This window comes from Gymnoscopelus braueri, assembly GCF_963280865.1.
Source record: "Gymnoscopelus braueri genome assembly, chromosome: 22".
In the NCBI taxonomy this organism is placed as follows: domain Eukaryota; kingdom Metazoa; phylum Chordata; class Actinopteri; order Myctophiformes; family Myctophidae; genus Gymnoscopelus; species Gymnoscopelus braueri.
Genome location: NC_137624.1, coordinates 524,890 through 547,500, shown reverse-complemented (window position 1 = coordinate 547,500; position 22,611 = coordinate 524,890). Strand labels below are relative to the sequence as shown.

Genomic DNA, 22,611 nt, shown 5'->3' with positions numbered 1-22,611 from the left:
ACCGCCTTAAGAGTTTCAGACCCGTAAAGGTCCATTTGGTTCAATTTGTTGTACTCTCAAAGTTACAGACATGTAAGCAACCATATGGACCCTTGTTAAAAATATGAGGCCCCCTCTCGCTCCTATATTACAACATTGATGATAGGCATGCTGATTTATAAGCATAACTCTTTTAGGTTGACTTTTAACCTGATACGTTCTGGCCTGTTATAGTTCACTCTCTGTTTGTGTATTTTAGCCTACTGCATGTTTTTATGTTTTGTGAACTCTCCTAGGGACTACAGATGTAAATTAGCATTCTTGCTAACTCTAGCATGTTTACAGTATCATAGATTATTTTATATGGATATCCATTAACCACTTAAACCCCAGCATCCATATCCTGGGAAAAGAAAATAGTAGATTGACGAGCTTGATCAGCTATAATTTCAGCAAAGATATTCAATGCGGAGCGAAAACAGAAAAGTTACTACTTGTATTACAGAGCTCTGAGGGACTCCGCTCAACAACGTTTGGGGTTTAAGTTGTTAATGTGCTCTTTGTCTATCAAATAAACAAACACATGACATTGAAATTGTATTATTTATAATATTTTATATCTAGCAACATGGGCAACTGGCGGCCTGGGGGCCACATGCGGCCCCCACCTTCACTTAGTGCGGCCCGCAGGTTAATATCGGAATTCTGATATAGTATTGATTTCAGCTGATACAATTGCAAACATAACCGGCTTTAATTACTTCAGTCTATATTAGTAGCTTAATGACTAGTATTACAATTCTATTGTCTTTTTTATGTCCAATGTATTTGTATTTAAGTTCATAAAGTTAACATAAGTACAACTAAATGCATTTGAAATGAAATAAAAAAATTACTTTTCAGGATTCTAATTTAAAAATCGCAAAAAAAAAGAATCAGGATTCCAGTAAAAAGAATAGCAAAAATAGCAGATCTACAAGCTCAAAACGCAGTGCGACGCATTTTGAGCTTGTCGATCTGCTATTTGTGCTACTTTTGTGTGACATAGAATGGCCCGAAAGTATATGCAATGTGGCCCTCTGGAGTGAGTGTGGAAATATAGTGTGGCCCTCTCCATCATCAAAGTTGCCCACCACTATAGCATAACAGAATACTTGAGTAAGGTTTGCGTGAGACCAACTGTTAACCACATAGGAACAACAGTTGGGGGCAGTGACCATGTGACCATGCGTAGGGGAAAACCCTTCATTGTATAACCTCAGCCAGTCACTTCCTCCCCAACAGTCACTCACTCACTCACTCACTCACTCACTCACTCACTCACTCACCAGTCACCTACTCGGCAGTGGTGGAAAAAGTACTCAAATTCTTTACTTAATTAAAAATACCAATACTGCAATATAGAAATACTCTGTTACGAGTAAAAGTCCAGAATTCAAAAATTTACTTGAGTAAAAGTACAAATGTATTGGCATCAAAAAGTACTAAAATGTTTGAAAATAGCAGATCTACAAGCTTGTAGATCGGCTATTTTCAAATAGCCTCTGTATAAAATATGGCTAAAGTGGTTAATGCAATGTTTCATAATATCATAATTTATATCTGAAAAGTAACTTGCAACTAAAGTTTACAAATAATTGTAGTGGAGTAGCAATATTTGCCTCTGAGATGTAGTGGAGTAGAAGTAAAAGTACTGAAAATGAGAAATACTCCAGTAAAGTAAAAAGTCCTCAAAAGTGTACTTAAGTACAGTACTTGAATAAATGTACTTCGTTACTTTACACCACTTGACAGTCGGACACACCATCACACCAAGACCACCTGATGGAAACAACGGTACAACCCACCATATACGTTTCCAATTGTTACTTTAAACCACTTAAGGCCTATACTTTGTCGTATGACAAATATCAAAATTAGCCAATCTATAAGCTCACAACACGTTGCAATGCATTGTGAGCTTGTAGATATGCTATTTTCACTATGTTTTGAATAAAAGGAAAAACTTTCCAACATAGGGATGCCAGGGTTAATAGGGCTAAAGTATGTTTCTTTCATTGTTTAACTGTGATATTATCAAACATAAACCATATCAGACGAAAGGAAAATCATGTATCTAATCATTTATTCTGACCAGAAGCAGGGATATAAAGCATATCCCCACAATTAAAAAAAAAATATGGTCGGGGGGATATCAAAATAAGAGGCATGGATCCCCCATACCAAAGTGGTCTTGCCCTAAAGATGCAATCTGGAGTATATTTTAATGAAAAAAACATGAGTTTAACCAATCTGTATGGTATATTTCTGTATAACAAATTCAGACCCTGATGTCAGACACCTATACTGCTTGACAAGTAGCCTGAAATGCATAAACACTAGAGCTCTCCCAGCCAGCTTGGATTGCCTATGAGTGTTTAAAATGTGATCTATAATGTAATGTGGGAGACCTGGATTCAAATCCGAGATATGATGTATGTCTTTGTGCTGAAATGTTGCTCCGAATAAGTAGATCTCTTTAACTGCAAGTGATTTTTTCTTTTCTAAGATATTTTTCTTGGCTTGTTTTCTGCCTTTATTGGATATATGCAGTGGAGAGTGCCAGGACACAGGGAGAGAGAGACAGGACACAGCAAAGGTCATCAGGCTCTGGAATCGAACCCGTGACCCGACTCGACTGACAGCGGTCAGGCTGCATTAGAGCCTATATGTGGTATGTGCCTTAATCACTAGGCCATCGGCGCCCCAAACTGCAAGTGATTTGTATTATTTATTATTGTGTCACATTGCAACGTGAGCCATTGCTCACGTACATTGTACGTAAGCTTGTACATCTGCTATTTGTGCTATTATTTGCTTCCTAAATTTGAAAAAAAAAAAAAAAAAAAAAAAAACCTTTGGATGCCAGGTTTAATGGGGTCAGCCATTTATTATTCACACCCAGCATAATGTAAATTATATTTACAGTTTCTCTGAATATCAAATAAACCACACATTTGTCAGGCATAAATAATACAGATATTTACAAGTTTAACATAACGTGTATCTCGGACTCGAGGGAATGAAATGACTTGTGGTCCATATATGAAAACATTCAACGGTCAACTTGGTGTCAGGTGAGATAAGTGGAGGTTCATGAAGCTATGCTATGGTCTTCTGGTTCTAAATAGGGTTGGGATCCGGAACTGGAGGAACCCAACCGGATTCAACACAGAGGAACCGGAATCGGTTCCATTACATTTGGAACCGTTTCCGGAACCGTTTTTTTTATCACACTGTCAGAGCTGGTGTGTGGACTTCATGTCTGCTATACAATTACAATACTGGTGGGTCTCAAACTTTATCATTTCAAGGACCACCATAACTCTGAGAGTGTACAAATGGAACCAAATGGACCCTTATGGGTCCATTTGGTTCCATTTGTACACTCTCAGAGTTACAGACATCTAAGGGCCATTTGAAACCCCCTATAGGAATGGTTAAAGGGAACCGGAATCGTTAAAATCCTAAAGGATCCCAAACCTAGTTCTAAGGTGAGTTACTGTAAGTGGAGGTTCATGGAGCTATGGTTGGTCTTCTGGTTCTAAGGTGCATCAGATGTAGGTGTGTGGCTGTGTGTGTGTGTGGATGTTGTTGTAGTAGAGGTGGTAGTGTTGGTGGTAGAGGTGGTAGTGGGGGGTCTTTTCTTGGCGTCCAAGAAGGCCACACTCTTCTGGGTCCAGGGTGCTGAAGGGTCAGCACAGATTCTCTTGTCTTTCACCGTGTAGAACCTGTGAGCAGAACGGAGAGGTCAGTCTCAACACATTGATCACTATTGATTGATTGATTGATTGATTGATTGATTGATTGATTGATTGATTGATTGATTGATTGATTGATTGATTGATTGATTGATTGATTGATTGATTGATTGGTTGATTGATTGATTGAATACTTTATTAACACATTGAAAACTAAAAGGATAACAAAAGGCCCTGGGGGTTTGTTTTCCATTATGATGGTATGTACAATCAGTCAGTCTATTCAATGTAGAGATGTGCCAGTAACAACTAAATGGACCCACACATACATCTCGTCATATTTTAGTTATCAAAGAGCTATGTTTAGCTCGCCAACGTCGCGTCTTCGCCATGAATCACATCTGGGAGCGCCAAGAAGAAAGGCTGCTTCCGTACACGCTCCGGAGCGTCGCAACGTTTTTGCGTCTTTTTAGTATTTTTTAGCCTTCTCTTTTTTCCCTACACCGTCGGGTGTCTAAGGAGTTATGACAGACAAGCACTTATGGACATCAGCACAGCGATTACACACAGAATTTTTTGCCGAAAACCTTCCACTCGGCTGGGTGGGGGGAGGGCTTCCCTTTGTTCCAGCTGGGACAAACCCGAAGCGGCGAAAAAGACGACCAGGACGACGAGGGACAAGAACTCCCTCGTAAGAACAACAAAACGTGGATATAAAACTGCACTGCCTTCAATCCTGCTAGCGAACGTTAGATCTCTGTGTGAATCAAGAACAGTGACCACTATGGACGACTTACTGGCGCGCGTTAAATATAACACAGAGACGAGGAACACGTCTATTGTTGTGCTAACAGAGACGTGGCTAACGGAGTTAGCATCTGATTCTTCCATCACTCCCCCTGGTTTCACCGTGTATAGGAAAGACAGAGACCCTGTACTAAGCGGTAAGCAACGTGGGGGGGGGAGTTTGTGCCTTGATCAACAACAACTGGTGCAAAGATGTTAAAATCCTAGATAGTCACTGCTCACCAGACCTTGAACTTTTAATCATAGCCTGCCGTCCTTTCTACCTACCACGCGACTTCAGCATTGTGATTGTAGCCGTTCTTTACAGTGCACAAGAAAATCGCCACCCGGACTGCGCAGTCATCTGCCTAGACGACTTCAACCGGACAGACTTAAAAAAGGTCTTTCCCAAATTCCACCAGCATGTCACCTGCAGTACCCGTGGTGACAATATTCTTGACCACTGCTACACGCCCTTCAAGGATGGATACAAAGCTCTCCGCCGCCCACCGCTAGGAAGCTCTGACCACTACGCCATCCAGCTGCTACCTGCCTACAAACAGAGGCTTAAAAGGGAGCCGGTCGTTGAGAAGGAAATCCGAATCTGGTCTGAGGACACAGACGCTATGCTACAATCCTGCTTCTACCAGACTGACTGGGGGATGTTTAAGAACGCCGCTGGGAATAACATCAACAAACTCTCAGACTCAGTCACTGGCTTTATCAGTAAGTGCATAGATGACATAGTCCCAAAAAAGACAGTTCGGATCTATCCCAATCAGAAACCATGGATGGACAGCGGAGTACGTGCACATCTGCATGAACGGGATGCTGGTTTCAAATCTGGCGACGTGGAAACGCGCAACACGACGCGCGCGGCCCTAAACAGCGCCATCAGGAAGGCGAAAAAGGCCTACACAAAAAAGATGCAAGACAAACTCAGCAATGGCGACATCAGGAGCACATGGCAGGCGGTACACACCTTGACAGACTGCAAAACAAGAACCAGAAGCGAGGTGAACCCGCCTGCCTCCCTCCCCAACGAACTGAACACTTTCTACGGCCGGTTTGAGATCAGCCCCAACCGCGGCAGCCAAGCGGGGCCATCAGCAGCACCAGCAGAGGAGAACCCTCTAACCATCTCGGAGAGAGAAGTGCGTACAGCCTTCGCACGGGTCAACATCCACAAGGCAGCCGGACCTGATGGGATTCCAGGCCGGGTCCTTAAGGCATGTGCAGACCAGCTGGCGGGTGTCTTCGCTGACATCTTTAACCTCTCCCTCTCCCAGGCTGTGGTCCCTGCAGGGTTCAAAATGTCAACCATTGTGCCCATTCCCAAAAAGGCCAAAGTGACATGCCTGAACGACTGGAGACCTGTCGCTCTCACCCCGATCGTCAGCAAGTGCTTCGAGAAACTGGTGAGGGAATACATCAGCTCCACGCTACCTGCCTCGCTGGATCCGTGGCAGTATGCATACCGCAAAAACAGATCCACCGACGACGCTATTGCCATGGTTGGCTCTCCACACCGTCCTCTCGCACATGGACAACAAGCTGCTGAAGGACAAATATGTACGTATGCTGTTCGTGGACTACAGCTCAGCATTCAACACCATTGTCCCAGCAATACTTGACAAAAAGCTCAGAGACCTAGGGCTACACCCAAGCATGTGCGACTGGATACAGGACTTCTTGTCCAACCGACATCAGGTGGTGAGAATGGGCAGCATCACATCCGACCCCCTGACCCTCAACACCGGAGCATCCCAGGGATGCGTGCTGAGCCCTCTCCTCTACTCCCTGTACACGTATGACTGCATAGCCACACATGTCTCCAACACCATCATAAAGTACGCGGACGACACGACAGTGATAGGCCGAATCGTCAACAACGACGAGTCTGACTATAGAGAGGAGATCAACTCACTGGCACTCTGGTGCCGGGAGAACAACCTCTCTCTTAACGTCGACAAGACCAAAGAACTGATCGTGGACTTCAGGAGGCCGCGGAGAGACCATGCGCCCATCCTCATCGACGGTGCTGCAGTGGAAAGGGTCAGCGAGTTCAAGTTCCTCGGAGTACACATCGAGGAGGACCTCAAATGGGAGACGCACACCACACACGTGAGGAAAAAGGCTCAGGAGCGACTGTACTGGCTCCGCCGCCTGAAGAAGCTCGGAGTAGGACATCGCATCCTCAGGCTGTATTACAACAGTTCTGTTGAAGGCATCCTAACAGGCTGTGTCACGGCCTGGTACGGGAACTGCACTGCCCGAGAAAAGATCAGCCTACAGCGAGTAGTGCGATTGGCAGAGCGGATAATGGGAAGCGAGCTCCCAGCGCTCCAGGAACTGTACAAAAAGCGGTGCGTGGTCAAAGCCAAGCGCATCATCAAGGACAAGCACCACCCAAGTCACAGACTGTTCAAACCCTACAACGACCGCGACCGGGCAAGGGGCTCTACCGCAGTATCAAGAGTTCCACCACCAGGTACTGGTGCAGTTTTAATCCGGCTGCTGTCAGAATGCTGAATGAGGCATAAGCCTGAATGAGGCATAGGCCTTGTTCAGCAGCCTGACAACAGGCGGTGCAGACTTTTCTGGCTCTTCCTGAACACACCTGTGGATTATACCAGGGACAATGACTTGGACTTAGCTCCCCCTCGGACACACCTGTGGACTACACCAGGTACAAATGACTTTTTGTTGCACTCCCTCATGGAGCTACTTGCGGATTATACTAGGGTCAGTCCACCCTAGGTGGACACGCACTGACCTTTTGCACCTTAATCCCATGTATAACGCACTGACTTTTTTTGTCTTTTTTTATTGTGCTCTTTTCCTCTAAGCACCTTAACGTCCATATGTATATCATGCACAGTATAAGTATAACATGCACAGTATACATACATTGCTGCTATGCTCAGGCACCTTAGTTTTTTATTATCTCAGGTACTTTGTAAATATGTAGATAACTTGTCTGGCCTTCTGTTGCTCTCTTGTTTTGATCTCCTTCCCACTTGCCCCCCACCCCCTCTTCTTCTCCCCCCCCCCCCCCTCTTCTTTCTATGGAAACTAACGTTGCGATGGGAACGATGTACAAAAACGAATTTCACCCACTTTTTTACCTTGTAAACCTGTGATGTGACAATAAAACTGGTTCTGATTCTGATTCTGAAAAAAAAGGGCTTTATCAAAATAATTGTGTCATTGTCATTGTTAACGAAAACAACACTGTCTGTGACAAACCACCTTAAAACTTCTCATGATGATTTACTGCTTCTGTCTCATAGTTTTTTCGGCATATTTGTACTTTGAAAACCCTGTTTTGGAAAGACGTTATACAAATAAAGTGTATTTAAAAGTTATTATAAAAGTTGTGCAAATCTTTGAATATATTTTAAGCAAACATTTTTAACTCATGTTACAACTTCTGGGGGTCCCCGGAACAAAGTATTTTGAGACGGGGGTCTGTGGCCAAATACATATCATTTTGGGTGGTCCTTGACATAAAGAAGTTTGAGAACCACTTACAGCAACATTCGATTTTTTTTTAAACTGTTAGGATTTAGAAGACATTTGTAGAATCCCCAGAAGCAAAGATTTGAGTTGCACAAAATTTTCACAATTTTCCCCAAAAATAGCAGATCTGCTATTTTTGAATAGCCAAAGAAATCTAAAATGACACCGATGCGTTTCCCGGCTTGAATGGGTTAAGACTTACACTAGTGCAGGGATGGCACAGGACTGTGTACTCTGTGTGTAGTAGCTGCTGAGAAGTTGTCTTCTGATGATGGTTCGTTTGATCTCCCTGCAGCAGTCTCCTATTCCACCTGTTGGACATGAAGAAGACATGCGTCACCCACTAACCACCATGACTAAGTCACTGTTGGACACTCAACTCAACTCAAATTGTATTTATAGAGCACATTTCAATGACCGAAGCCAACCAAAGTGCTATACAACACAGCAATAGAAACAACAATGTTACAATACATACAATGCAAACATACAATACGAAAATACAAAAAATACATGCGGCAATAAAACTATTAAAAAGTGCATAGCAGAAAATAGTGAGGTAGCCTAGAGTCAGTGGTCGTGGAGTATTTATAATTATTTTTTTTATTCCACGATTTTGTAACCCCTTTTTCACCCGGTGCCAATTATCTAAGTGATCCTGGGCGCTACACTCCCCCCGCCAGCCTAGGGAGCCCAGAACCGAGCTCATGCCTCCTTCAATGTATGAGAGCCAACTGACCTTCTTATCACCTGACAGGGGGGAGTTTCCCTGGTAGGACGTAGCGTGTAGAAGGAACACGTTATTCCAACCAGTTCCTTTCCCCTCCATCAGGTGCCCCGGCTGTCATGGGGGAGGCGGTATAGCGACCAGGATTACTATATGTTTTTGTGAGGGTATTAACCATAGATATATATAAAGGCTAGATGACTCACCCGCGCTGCTGGCCAATGGAGTACGACGGTACCACATGGCGGCCATCTTGAAACAGTCATTCATAACATTATGTCTATGGTGCATATACTTTAAAATAACCATAGCGTGCTCAATTTTCATCCGATTTTCAAACGGTTTGGTGTGTTGTAAACACCAAAGATGTAGTTATGATACTGCATACTTAAAATTATTTAAAAAAAAAACAAACATGATTATAATTATAAGTATGCAGTATCATAACTACATATTTGGTGTTTACAACACACCAAACCGTTTGAAAATCGGATGAAAATTGAGCACGCTATGGTTATTTCAAAGTATATGCACCATAGACATAATGTTATGAATGACTGTTTCAAGATGGCCGCGGTTGAGCTACGCTTGCGCTGCCCCCTTGAGCCATCTAGCCTTTATATATATCTATGGTATTAACTACCCTAGGAGACACGGGGAGAACATGCAAACTCTACACAGAGTAGGCCCTTTCGTGAACCCCACCTAGGGTATGGGCACTGATGATGCGGAAGACAGGCCCCCAGCGACCACAGCATCCCCGGCGGGAATCAAACCCAGGACCTTCTAGCTGTGAGGCAACATCGCTACCGACTGCGCCACCGTGCCCCCTGAGCTTTATGTTATGTTAAATGGAAGGCTATTTCAGAGCCTCTGGGCAGCCGCAGCAAAGGCTCGGTCACCTCTTGACCTTTTATTGTTCGTGAACTCAACCAGTAGCAGCTGATTGGCCGACCTTAGGGGTCTGGATGGAGTGTAATTTTTGATATGGTCTCTGAGGAAAGGCGGGGCTAGCCCATTACGTGCTTTAAAAGCAAACTACTAAATTAAAACCTTAAAATCGATTCTGAAACGGACCGGGAGCCAACGGAGAGAGGACAGAACGGGAGTAATATGGTCAGGCTTCTTTGCACCAGTGAGGAGGCGGGCAGCGGCATTTTGGATGAGAAGTTTGAAAATAGCCGATCTACAAGCCGATCTACAAGCTCACAATCTTTCTGTTTTGTTTTTTTGTTTTTTTTTTCTTAAAAAAAAGGGGAAAATGTGGAACATTTTTGAAACATTTTAACAATACAAATATTGTATGGGGGTCCTTGGCACCATATTCATTTGGGGGGTCTTTGATATGAAAATGTTTGAGAACCACAGGCTTCTAAATAACATTTAGGAAGAAAAAGCCCAAATAAGCACCTACACTTTAGATACAAGCCCCCCCAAAAAACACAACTACCAATATTTACAAGCAACTTTGCAGGAAAAAAACGAGCCCAAAGTCCCTTATAATCAGTGGTGGAAAAAGTACTACATTATTTTACTTGAGTAAAAGTATCAATACTGCAGTGTAGAAATATTCTGTCACAAGTAAAAGTCCGGGTAATCAAAATGTACTTGAGTAAAAGTACAAAAGTTTTGGCATCAAAATATACTTAAAGTACCAAAAGTAAAAGTACTCATTGTGCAGAATGTCCCATGTCACGTTCAACATGTATAAAAACTCTTTTGAGTCGACGCATTGTGAGGCCAAAAATGGGCAAAATGCATAAAGGGTTGAAGTTGTTAATGTATGTTTTGTGATAATAATCTAAATCAGCAAAGTAACTAGTAACTAAAGTTACGTTAGTCAAAATAATTGCACAGTACAACATTTGCCTCTGAGATGTAGTGGAGTAGAAGTACAAGTATTGGAAATGGGAAATACTCCAGTAAAGTAAAACAAATCCTCAAACGTGTATTTAAGTACAGTACTTGAGTAAATATACTTTACACCACTGCTTATAATGAGCAGACATGGCAAAAACTGGGTCTTGACTGGTTGAACATACCTTTAGCTGAGACGGCGGGCAGCGTGCAGAGGGCAATGAGCAGGAGTAGGGGGAGGTAGAAGGTCTTCATTGTGTGTCTGCACTCTACAGGACCACTGATGTGATGTGAGGCTATAATGCGTCTGAGCTGCTGTGTCTTTTTAAACCCACCACCACCGACCGACACAGAACCAGCTTCCTCCAAGCCCTTCACAGCTCATCCACGCACCCACTTATACTGTTATTACCGTCCCACGTCTGGAAAGAATAGTGTCAGTTTCCCCCCCACAAGACAGAGTCTCCACCATGAGGACCCTAGCAGCTGAGTCAGGGTTTTCCATCGGGGGGAATTATGGGTGGGTTTTATAACTTTCACTTTTAACCTTGCGTCCCTATTTCGGGGAAACACTTTCAACGAATACAAAAAAAGGAACCAAAAATAGCCCATCGACAAGCCCAATAAGTGGTTAAGAAGAGAGTCCATACCGTACCTAAAAACTATTTGGTTCTTAGTTTGGTTGTAGAGCTTAGTAGGGCACATATTACTACTGTGGTGGAGCAAGCACTCATTCTCACAACCACACACACACACACACACACACACACACACACACACACACACACACACACACACACACACACACACAGTTCCGCTGAAACCTTGTAGTATGTGGTTGCTACATGCATGCATAGCAACCTGTGTGACTTTTCAGGAAATGGAAAAAATATATAATAACTACATAGTTATTATTTAGTCACAAACTCTTGATAATACTTTTCATTGGTTCAATATATTTATAAAACCCACAGACACACTTCTTTTTTTTTTAATTACTATTATTTAAAGGCAATTTGAAATGTTATTGTTTGGTCCTCCTGTTTTATTTCTCACTGCATTTTATATGTTTTTTTTTCATTCTGTTTTTTGTTATTTCATTTCTTCAGTTTTATGTAAAGCACTTTGTAACCTTGTGTTGATAAGTGCTTTATAAATTGCTATTATTATAATTAAAGCGGAACTATGTAACTTTTTTTTAATGAATAAAATGTAATGTTGTCCAATCTGTATGGTAGAGTATGCTAATACCATATAACTTATACAATTGGGGTTGTTGTATTTTGTCTCCCTGCTCTTCTATTGAGACATTTAGATCGCGTCAAAGGTCATGTCTCACCTAGACACAGGATCTGACACAGATTTTGACCTGATGGTCAAGATTCAATTTATCCCCTGAGCAAGCATGCAGGCTCTACTAGCTCAATGGTAAAAATGTCAGCACTTGCGCAGGAAACCGTGTTCAAATTCAAGGTAGAAGAGGAAAGTTACATAGTGCAGCTTTAATATAATTATAACTGAGATATCTATAATCTTTTGTGATTTAGCTTTTTAGCTTGTAGTCATGTAAAGATGCTTGTAAAAGATTATTTAGACTTCCAGTTTTTTAAGACACATACATAGGATGCACTCCACATTATGTAAAACTAGTCATGCAGATTTTTGATATCAATCTTAACTGCGTGCATTTCCAAGCGAGTATGAAGACAATAGTGGTTCTGACTTGTGAAAGTCTGTTGTCTGCACAGAGAAGATCAGATCAGACAGACTACACCGCCTGTCTGCACAGAGAAGATCAGAGTTCACAGATCACAGAGTAGTGTGGAGAGGGGAGGTGTAGAGTGACATCTAGTGGCTGAATGTCATCTATACTTTTACATTGTTTTGGCACTCTAAAGGTTTACACGTTTTTGTGCTGACATTTTTACCATTGAGCTAATAGAGCCTGCATGCTTGCTCAGGGGATACATTGAATCTTGACCATCAGGTAAAACTTCTCTCACTACCTAGTATACGTATGCTGTACCCTGGTTCCTGTCACAACTCACTACCTAGTATACGTATGCTGTACCCTGGTCCCTGTCACAACTCACTACCTAGTGTGGTAAATTGAAATAGCATATAGTCTAGCAATACCTGAGATGTACACACATAGAGACTCGCATGGCCTGATTTGAACCACACAACGCACAGATCTAGAGACACACATCCCCCGTGGGATGCTACGCACTGGATGCTCCTGTGGTTGATGAGTAACGGTCATTTAAACAGCACATGGTCCTTGTATTTGCTTACATGCATCCATACATAATATCATATACCATTATACACTAATGTACCAGTACCCATGTTGTAATGCAGTCACATTGCAATGTAACCATGCATATTACTAGTGAAGGCCTGGTGGACATAGTCCATTGATTACTGTGGTCAACCTTAAAGTGAATACCAGTTGGCCTAGTGAGACATTCCCGATTAGTTACAGACACCCTAAGCCCTTTCATAGGAGATAGGGGCACATTCTGTTAGGAGGTCCAGATGTCCATTATCCAGGGGACATCTGACCTTAGCTGACCACTATATTGTTTTAACCAACTCACACAATGGACTTACACACACACCAAACTACTTAATTTAGCACATACACATTTACACACATAGTCTCAGCACTTGTAGCACACACACCACATGCACAAGCTTAGAAAACAGTGTGCATGTACACACACACTGAGTATAAATATCCACTCTGAGTGGAGTTCTGTCTCTTGTCCTGACGAAAGCTGTAACCATGTAAGTAATTATCTTCTCTCCTTAATAAAATCAACTGAGGAGAAGGAATGCCTGGACTCTTTAATTCTCCTTAAACAAGGGCAAATAGTCCCACAGATTAATGCATTTTACCACACTAGTATACATATACTGTACCCCAGTGGTGTCCAAAGTGCGGCCCGAGGACACATTTTATACGGCCCTTGGCTTCATTCCTAAATTGTATTATGAATGGCCCGCTTGCACCTTCAATAAAATAAAAAGATTTATAAAAGTGAAAGTTGCATTTTCCTTCTTCGCCTCAGGATGGGAGAACCTTCTCTAGTTCTTGCTTAACCCTAAAACGGAAATAAAGTAACAATAAAACGCCCAAAATTCGCCCGAAAATCGCACATTTTCGCCCAAAATCCGCCTATAACCGAAAATTATCGCGCAAGCTGGCCCTTCGGTGTTTTCATATTTTCTAATTTGGCCCCCTTTGAAAAAAGTTTGTACGCCACTGCTGTACCCTGTCACAACTCACTACCTAGTATACGTATACTGTACCCTGTCACAACTCACAACCTTCAACAAGAGACACAATACAACAGACACACTGTAGATTCACATCAGCTTGAATCACAATAGTACACAACAATAGAACACAATGGGGCGGCAGTGGCTCCGGAGGTAGAGTGGCCGCTTGGGAACTGGAAGGTTCCTAGTTCGATCCCAGGCTTCCCCAGAGTTAGTGTCGAAGTGTCCTTGAGCAAGACGCTGGTGAACCCCTCCCGATGAGCAGGTTGGTGCCTTGCATGGTTCCTCCACAATGTGTGCGTGAATGGTTGAATGTAATGCACAATCATTGTAAAGCGCCTTGGATAAAGGCGCTGTATAAATGCACCATTTACAATACAGCAACAGCTTGAATCACAACAACAGCAGCTTCATCAGTTGTGTACGCATATTGTCCATGCCATGCAGAGCCCTCCATGCAAGTGATTTCCTCATTGTAAGGTCTTACTCTGTCGTGTTGACCCATGAGCCCATGCAGGTATTTAAAGTCAATTACTTCTTTCAGTGTCATCTGCATGGTCTTAGGTCTGTTAAGAGTCCAGCAGGAATTCCTCTGCGGTGGAGCTGCTCTTCTGTGTTTTATGGTTCAAATAAATATCTTAATGTTACATTCTAACATCATTAAACGTTGATATCTGGTTAGTTTTAAGTTGTGTTGGTAAGTAACCAATACCCAACGTCTGCACAACAATACATTTCAAACTAGATTGTCAAATGTCTCCTCAAATCACTGAGCAGTAGAGCAACGTTCTGCTCTTTCATTGGACGACTCATTGGACTTGTGGGTGGGACCACAGTTGTATAACACCAGACTGGGCGGGGCAACAGTAACTGCTCCAGCAGCCTGCAGTTTGAATTAAGAGGGAGAGAAGACAGGAAGAGATACTTGTTTGTGCATGGAGATGTTCTTTTGAGAATCCCAGGACTTCTAGAATCACAATCTTTTGCACAGGTGAGTTAATAATTAATTTCCTTCTAACTTGAAATGAAATATTTGACTGTTTTTTTTAAAATAAAGTTCTACATTCTGTTTATGACCGAGTGAGGTGATTTCTTCATGTGCAAATCAGTCATGCTTTGTTTTTTAGTTTTTCTTTTCCTTTTCTTTGCATGTTTTTGAAACAACTGGCATTGTTTGAATAAATCCTTTGCCCAAAATGATTACAGTACCTGCCTTTTGTGGCAAACAGTGGAAACTAGAAAGAGGCTATAGGCCTACTGCATTAACTAGATGGACTGATCCCCACTGCTTTGTGTTGGTGGCTTGGTGCTGCTGAGTTAAACATTTAAATTGCAGCTTTTAAAGCTAATGTCTTATTTTAGGGGAAGTTCTGTTGTTCATGATTCATGTTTTCAGTTGGGAATGTGTGTTATTGAAGGGTAAAGCTCACATGCCTCACAGCTATTTTTGTGTGAGACAGTGCAGTGTAACTAAAAATCAGGCATAAGGGTTGGTTGCATTTGAATACTCTTTTTATTGTGTAGCCTTTATCATAGTTTTGATTATATTAGCTTGTAAGACATTATTTTCAGTCTAATATTGGCCAAGCCTAACAGTAAAGCCCACCTAAAAAAAATAAACATAATAGAGGAATGTAAACACTATGTTGAAGATTGATTGGTAAGTAACCAATCCCCAACGTCTGTTCAACGTATCATGCTAACGTCATATTGACATAGAATACTGACATGCTGTTGTCAGGTATTGTAACCAAAACCCAACGTCTGCTTAGCGTCATTATGCTAACGTTCACACAATGTCAAAATCTAACATCATTAAACGTTGTTTTTTTTGTTGGATTTTAGTTTATTCGTCATGTCCCTGGTGTTTAAAGACCTTAAGAGGTGTAAAGATAGAATAATATCTTAGCTGTTCACTTAATATGGCATTTTCCTTCCTGTGACTTTTACCATACTCTCAGGTTGTCATGGTTGGAGACACAGGAGGTAATTCATTGGATGATGCACCCAGAAGAATGATGCCGTTCCTCATGTCACATGAATTGACACTCCAGTACAACCTCTGTTGACATCATGGCAAGAATAAGTCCCTAGTCTTTCCGTTATCTTTCTAATTTTAATTTTACAAGGAGTGCTACAAAATGTTGATTACTTTTTATATACGTTGGCAGTTAGCCTAAGTTCAAGAGTTTGGAATCACTGTCTTTATGCTAACGTCCACACAATTTTAAGTTCTAACATCATTAAACGTTGATTTTTGTTGGTTTTAAGTTGTGTTGGTAAGTAACCAATGTCCAACATCTGTTCAACGTGTCATATTGACATAGAATACTGACATGCAGTTGACAGGTATTGTAACCAAAACCCAACGTCTGCTTATCATCATTATGCTAACGTTCACACAATGTCAAAATCTAACATCATTAAACGTTGCTTAACGTTGCTTAACCTCATTATGCAAACAACCACACAATGTTAAATTATAACATCATTAAACACATTTTTTTTGTTGGATTTTAGTTGTGTTGGTGAGTAACCAATACCCAACATCTGTTCAACGTATCATGCTAACGTCAAATTGACAGAGAATACCGACATTCTGTTGTCGGGTATTGTGATCAAAGCCCAATGTCTGCTTAACGTTATGATACACAACGTTAAATTCTAACGCCATTAGACGTTGATATTTTGTTGGTTTTAATTTGTGCTGTTAAGCAACTATAATCCAACGTTTTCTCAAAGTTTTTTTTCCATTTCTGAGGAATGTAAACACTATGTTGAAGATCTATTGGTAAACCATCTTAAGTTGAAATATTGAAGTAGGTCCTGTGCAGTTGAATGGCCGAAGAACAGAGTGAAGAACAGTTAGTATTTTGCCATAACCGATACTTGATATACAGTAGCTGATAATGAAGTAGGTGTAGGTTTGATAGCTGTCGTTTTTGCTGCTGTTCCAGCCCATATTGAATTTAAATGTCCACAGACATTTCGGAAGGCAGAGATAGCCTATCTGATAATCAGTTTTTTCAAGACTTCATTTTCTTCTTAATTACTATTGTTATATTAATATGTATGTCCAAGCATCCAAGTATAATCAACATATCATCTGCCTTCCACAGCACATCATTTGACACCACTGTAAAGGTACTTCAGCTTCCAAACACCCGTGATCCAGACTTGGTGAGCCTCCACCAAGTCCGAAGTAAGTATAATATCAGGGCGTTAATTTGAGGGGTAATATGTCCTTAAATTGGTTGGAATTAAAAAATATATATTGAATTAGATGATTCAGGTTTCCCACGGTAATGACTTTCCTGGAACATTTTTAATTGAGTTATAAATTCCCACAGGGCTGTGGGCACCCTGATGATTTTTTGACACAGTTAAACAAAACAGGCACAGATAAACTAGAAAACATTAGTCTACAGTCAGCTGTGTAATGAAAAAGCAGTCTTATAGTGTTAATATTGAAAGGGCAGGGATGTGAAGTTTCACTCAACCAACGATTCGATATAATTCACCATACTGGGTTCACAATACAATTTCTTCTTGGGTTTTCTCTGAAGTAGTTGTGCCATGGCATGAGGCCATTGTGAGAGGAAGTCTCTATCTTGCGTCAAGTATATTTTTCATTCATAATGTGTTGTGTATTTCTTATTTTCATGCTAGATGGGAGACATCAAGAGGTGGAAGGTCCTCTCAAGTAGAATACATCGGGTGAGTACCTCCACACTGAACTTCACTATTATTTCACAATAAAGCAACATCATTTTGATTTAAAACAAGTTTGATTTTTCACCGCTACTAAAGGCATCAGGCAAACGGCTATAAAAATGAGGCATCATCTACAGTATATGAATAGTTTTGATGCGATAGCATCAATATATTCTAAAGAAGTATTTGTATAATTTATTCGTCATGTCCCTGGTGTTTAAAGACCTTAAGAGATGTAAAGATAGAATAATATCTTAGCTGTTCACTTAATATGGCATTTTCCTTCCTGTGACTTTTACCATACTCTCAGGTTGTCATGGTTGGAGACACAGGAGGTAATTCATTGGATGATGCACCCAGAAGAATGATGCCGTTCCTCATGTCACATGAATTGACACTCCAGTACAACCTCTGTTGACATCATGGCAAGAATAAGTCCCCGGGGCCTGTGTCTTTTTGACGTTGCATATGGTAAGTTAAACATTTTAATTGCCCGATGTAACTTTTCCTTGACCTTTCCGTTATCTTTCTAATTTTAATTTTACAAGGAGTGCTACAAAATGTTGATTATTTTTATATACGTTGGCAGTTATGCCTAAGTTCAAGAGTTTGGAATCACTATGAAAATTAAGTAAGTAGGCCTACAGCCAAGACATTGATGATAATAATTATAGTAATAACTTCTTAAACATTTCTGTTTACTAAATAATCCACCAAGTGCAGCAATATCTTTAAAGACCTTAGGCATTCTACATGTCATATTCTCTAGATATCCAGGTCAAATTTCACCCCATATTTTCAGTAGAATTTGCCGTACTTTGAGACTGGTTTGTATAAAACTTCTCATGAACCTTACGGTATAGCTGTTCCCAACATAGGATTTAGATCAAGCAATTGTGATGGCCATTCAGAGACAGAACTCATATCTGCAAACTATCATTTCAAAAGCATAATTTCTCACTGATTCCAAACTTTTGAACAGATATCTGTCAGTCAATAAAGATGTTTCATAATGTAAAAATCAAGCTAGAGTTATTAAAATAGCTTATTTCTGTCATTTATCTTTAGGGGAACTAAAGAAGAATGCAATCTTCTATGCTGATGACACACAACTGTACATAAAAACCAAGCAATCATCATCCTCATCATCACTACCGCCCTTATCCATTCTCACTACCTGCCTGGAGGAGATGAAGGCGTGGATGAGTAACAACTTTCTGCAGCTAAACAGTTCCAAAACCGAAGTAATTCTTATAGGCACCCCACACCAGATAAAAACATCCCCCATAACCAGCATCACCTTCTCCGGACAGGACCTCCCCCTCTCACCGGTTGTCACAAACCCGGGAGTAAAAATAGACCCTCACCTTAACTTTGAGGCCCACGTCAAATACTTCTTTCAGCTCAGAAACATTTCAAAACTCCGTCCCACACTCACGCTAGCAGATTCAGAAAAGCTCGTCCACGCCTTTGTCTCCCCCAGGTTGGACTATTGCAACGCACTTCTCATCGGGATCCCTAGCAAGAGCCTTCAAAGGCTCCAGTATATTCAGAACAGCGCTGCTAGGGTCCTGATGAGAGTGCGCAAACATGAGCACATCACACCCATCCTCCGTTCACTCCACTGGCTTCCCGTTGCTTTCCGGACCCAATACAAAATATCCCTGTTGACACATCAGTGCATCCACGGCAACGCTCCCTCATACCTCAAGGACCTAGTCTCCCTACAACCCTCGACCCGCAACCTCCGCTCTTCAAACACCAACCTCCTCAACATCCGCAAGGCCAATCTACGCACCATGGGCGACCGGGCTTTCTGCTCGGTCGCCCCCGAACTGTGGAACGCCCTCCCTGTCCACTTGAGAGCACCACAGTCGGTCGACTGCTTTAAGAGAGGATTAAAGACCTACCTTTTTAGCAAAGCATTTTTTTAGCTGGTTTTACCTCTAGGCTTTATGCCCCCAGTTTTAATTGTTTTGTTTCAGTTTCTTAGTTGCTGTTTTCTTGTATTGATTGGTGTGATGTTTGTTTTTATGCATTTGCCTTATGTAAGCACTTTGAGATTTCTTGTAAATGTAAAGTGCGTTATAAATAAAATCCATTAATATTATTATTATTATTATTATTATTACCCTTATTATTTTCACATTTGTTAAAACTAATGTTGGATTGACATTTTATTCTCAACTAAAATACAACGTGATTCCAACGTTAGAAATATGTCATATTTTGATTGTACTCTAACGTTAGAGTTGACGTTGAGCCAATGTTGTACTATGACGTCAACCCGATTTAAATTTTCTGCTAAAATACAACTTGTATCCAACGTTGGAGCCCAACGTTGGATACAAGTTGTATTTTAGTTGAAAATGAAAATCTGATTGATGTCATAACCCAATATTTGTTTGACGTCAAACTCTGATGTTATTTAGACATTGAATTTAAGTTGGGATCTAACGTTGGATACAAGTTGTATTTTAGTTGAAAATGAAAATCTGATTGGTGTCATAACCCAACGTTGGTTTGATGTCAAACTCTGATGTTACTTAGACATTGAATTAACGCTGTGATCTAACGTTGGATACAAGTTGTATTTTAGTTGAAAATTAAAGTTTGATTGACGTCAAAACCAGACGTTGGTTTGACGTCAAACTCTGATGTTAGTTAGACATTGAATTAATGTTGGCCTCTAACGTTGGATGACGGTTGTGGGTTAGTTGAAAATGAAAGTTTGATTGACGTCATAACCCAACGTTGGTTTGTTGTCAAACTCTGATGTTAGTTAGACATTGAATTAATGTTGGCCTCTACCGTTGGATGACTGTTGTGGGGTAGTTGAAAATGAAAGTTTGATTGACGTCATAACCCAACGTTGGTTTGACGTCAAATTCTGATGTTAGTTAGACATTGAATTAATGTTGGCCTCTAACGTTGGATGACGGTTGTGGGTTAGTTGAAAATGAAAGTTTGACTGACGTCATAACCCAACGTTGGTTTGACATCAAACTCTGATGTTAGTTAGACATTGAATTAATGTCGGCCTCTAACGTTGGATGACGGTTGTGGGGTAGTTGAAAATGAAAGTTTGATTGACGTCAAAACCAGACGTTGGTTTGACGTCAAACTCTGATGTTAGTTAGACATTGAATTAATGTTGGCCTCTAACGTTGGATGACGGTTGTGGGTTAGTTGAAAATGAAAGTTTGACTGACGTCATAACCCAACGTTGGTTTGACATCAAACTCTGATGTTAGTTAGACATTGAATTAATGTTGGCCTCTAACGTTGGATGACGGTTGTGGGGTAGTTGAAAATGAAAGTTTGATTGACGTCAAAACCAGACGTTGGTTTGACGACAAACTCTGATGTTAGTTAGACATTGAATTAATGTTGGCCTCTAACGTTGGATGACTGTTGTGGGTTAGTTGAAAATGAAAGTTTGATTGACGTCATAACCCAACGTTGGTTTGACGTCAAACTCTGATGTTAGTTAGACATTGAATTAATGTTGGCCTCTAACGTTGGATGACTGTTGTGGGGTAGTTGAAAATGAAAGTTTGATTGATGTCATAACCCAACGTTGGTTTGACGTCAAACTCTGATGTTAGTTAGACATTGAGTTAATGTTGGCCTCTAACGTTGGATGACTGTTGTGGGGTAGTTGAAAATGAAAGTTTGATTGACGTCATAACCCAACGTTGGTTTGACGTCAAAATCTGATGTTAGTTAGACATTGAATTAATGTTAGGATTCAACGTTGGAGTCCAACCAAAATCCAAGGTCTAAATAACGTCAGAGGTTGACGTCAAACCAACGTTGGGTAATGACGTCTAACAAACTTTCATTTTCAACTACCCCACAACGGTCATCCAATGTTAGAGTTCAACGTTGTTCTAACGTCATATTGACGTCCTGTGCCAGCTGGGGTGGGGTTGGTCTCCAGCCTCTCACTGAGACAACATGTATTGCGGAAAGGAATGAGACCAGGTTATCGTGACGTAAATTACGTCACAATAACGTCGAACATTTCTAAATATCTAAAAACACATGTCAGATTATACACAAAAAAGACCCAGGATCTTGTTTCTTGTGTCCTAAACTTAATTAAAATAAGATCTGGTTGCAAAATCGGCTAAATGTCCCTTTAACTATAATAACCTATCTATTATACCATTGTGTGTTCAATGGGAGGCTTTATTTTGTGGTGGCGCAGTCGGTAGTGCTGTCGCCTCACAACTAGAAGGTCCTGGGTTTGATTCCCGCCAGGGACACTGTGGGTGCCCTACGGCCTATGGGTAATCCGGCCCTGCCGGGAACTAAAGCATATCCTTCACTTGACACATCTCTGACATTTTGAAATAATTTTAACAATAAAAAGATGAATTTTTTTTCAAATAAGGACTTATTCAAGTAATCTCATATCCTACATTTCTTAGAGAGTCAGAAGAAGGATAAAACAATGCATATTGCAGAAGTAATATTTGACATTACAGAAGTTATTCATCACTCTGGATGCTATTGTCTTATTCATTATGTCTTATATTTCTGACATAAGTGTATGTTGGTTAACATATAGCTGCCACTTCTTGAAGCGGGTTTGGGAGTAAGATATCGGGATGAAATTGTATGTAGAGGAGTGAACTTTTATTTATAAGATATATCCTTAAATGTACCTCCATAAATATTCAGAACAATTTTCCATGGACCATCACACCCCCCACCACTCACGGAATGTTCCCCAATTCCTCAAAATTTTTTCAGATGTCATAAGGAAATAGGTGCTATTATGCATGTCTTTTGTCACTATGATCTAATTCAGTCATTCTGGGATGAGGTTCAATTTCACATGCAGAAAATATTGTTTAGGGAAAAAACATTTTTAAATATATTTTTGGGGATTTTACTGCCTTTGTTTGAGAGGAAGGTTGACAGGAAATGGGGAGAAAGATGGGGTGTGACACGCAACAAAGGCCCTTGTGACTGGGAGTCGAACGCGCGATG

At 41.0% G+C, this 22,611-nt stretch overlaps 1 protein-coding gene and 1 long non-coding RNA gene across 2 annotated transcripts; one reads left to right on the top strand and one right to left on the bottom strand.

Annotated features, from left to right (window-relative positions):
* Window positions 1–3,442: 3,442 nt before the first annotated feature.
* LOC308078627 (monocyte chemotactic protein 1B-like) lies at window positions 3,443–10,936 on the bottom strand. Its single transcript, XM_080419874.1, has 3 exons — window positions 10,797–10,936; window positions 8,230–8,338; window positions 3,443–3,749 (listed from the first exon to the last, which is right to left on the bottom strand). The coding sequence occupies exons 1-3, from the start codon at window positions 10,864–10,866 to the stop codon at window positions 3,563–3,565; spliced, it is 366 nt and encodes a 121-aa protein (XP_080276000.1). The 5' UTR covers window positions 10,867–10,936; the 3' UTR covers window positions 3,443–3,562.
* A 3,907-nt stretch (window positions 10,937–14,843) lies between these two features.
* On the top strand, window positions 14,844–18,699 carry LOC308078628. The gene is made up of 5 exons (XR_013932558.1): window positions 14,844–14,887; window positions 17,050–17,098; window positions 17,566–17,613; window positions 17,921–18,081; window positions 18,679–18,699. It is a non-coding gene; the product is annotated as an uncharacterized lncRNA (long non-coding RNA).
* The last annotated feature ends 3,912 nt before the right edge of the window (window positions 18,700–22,611 follow it).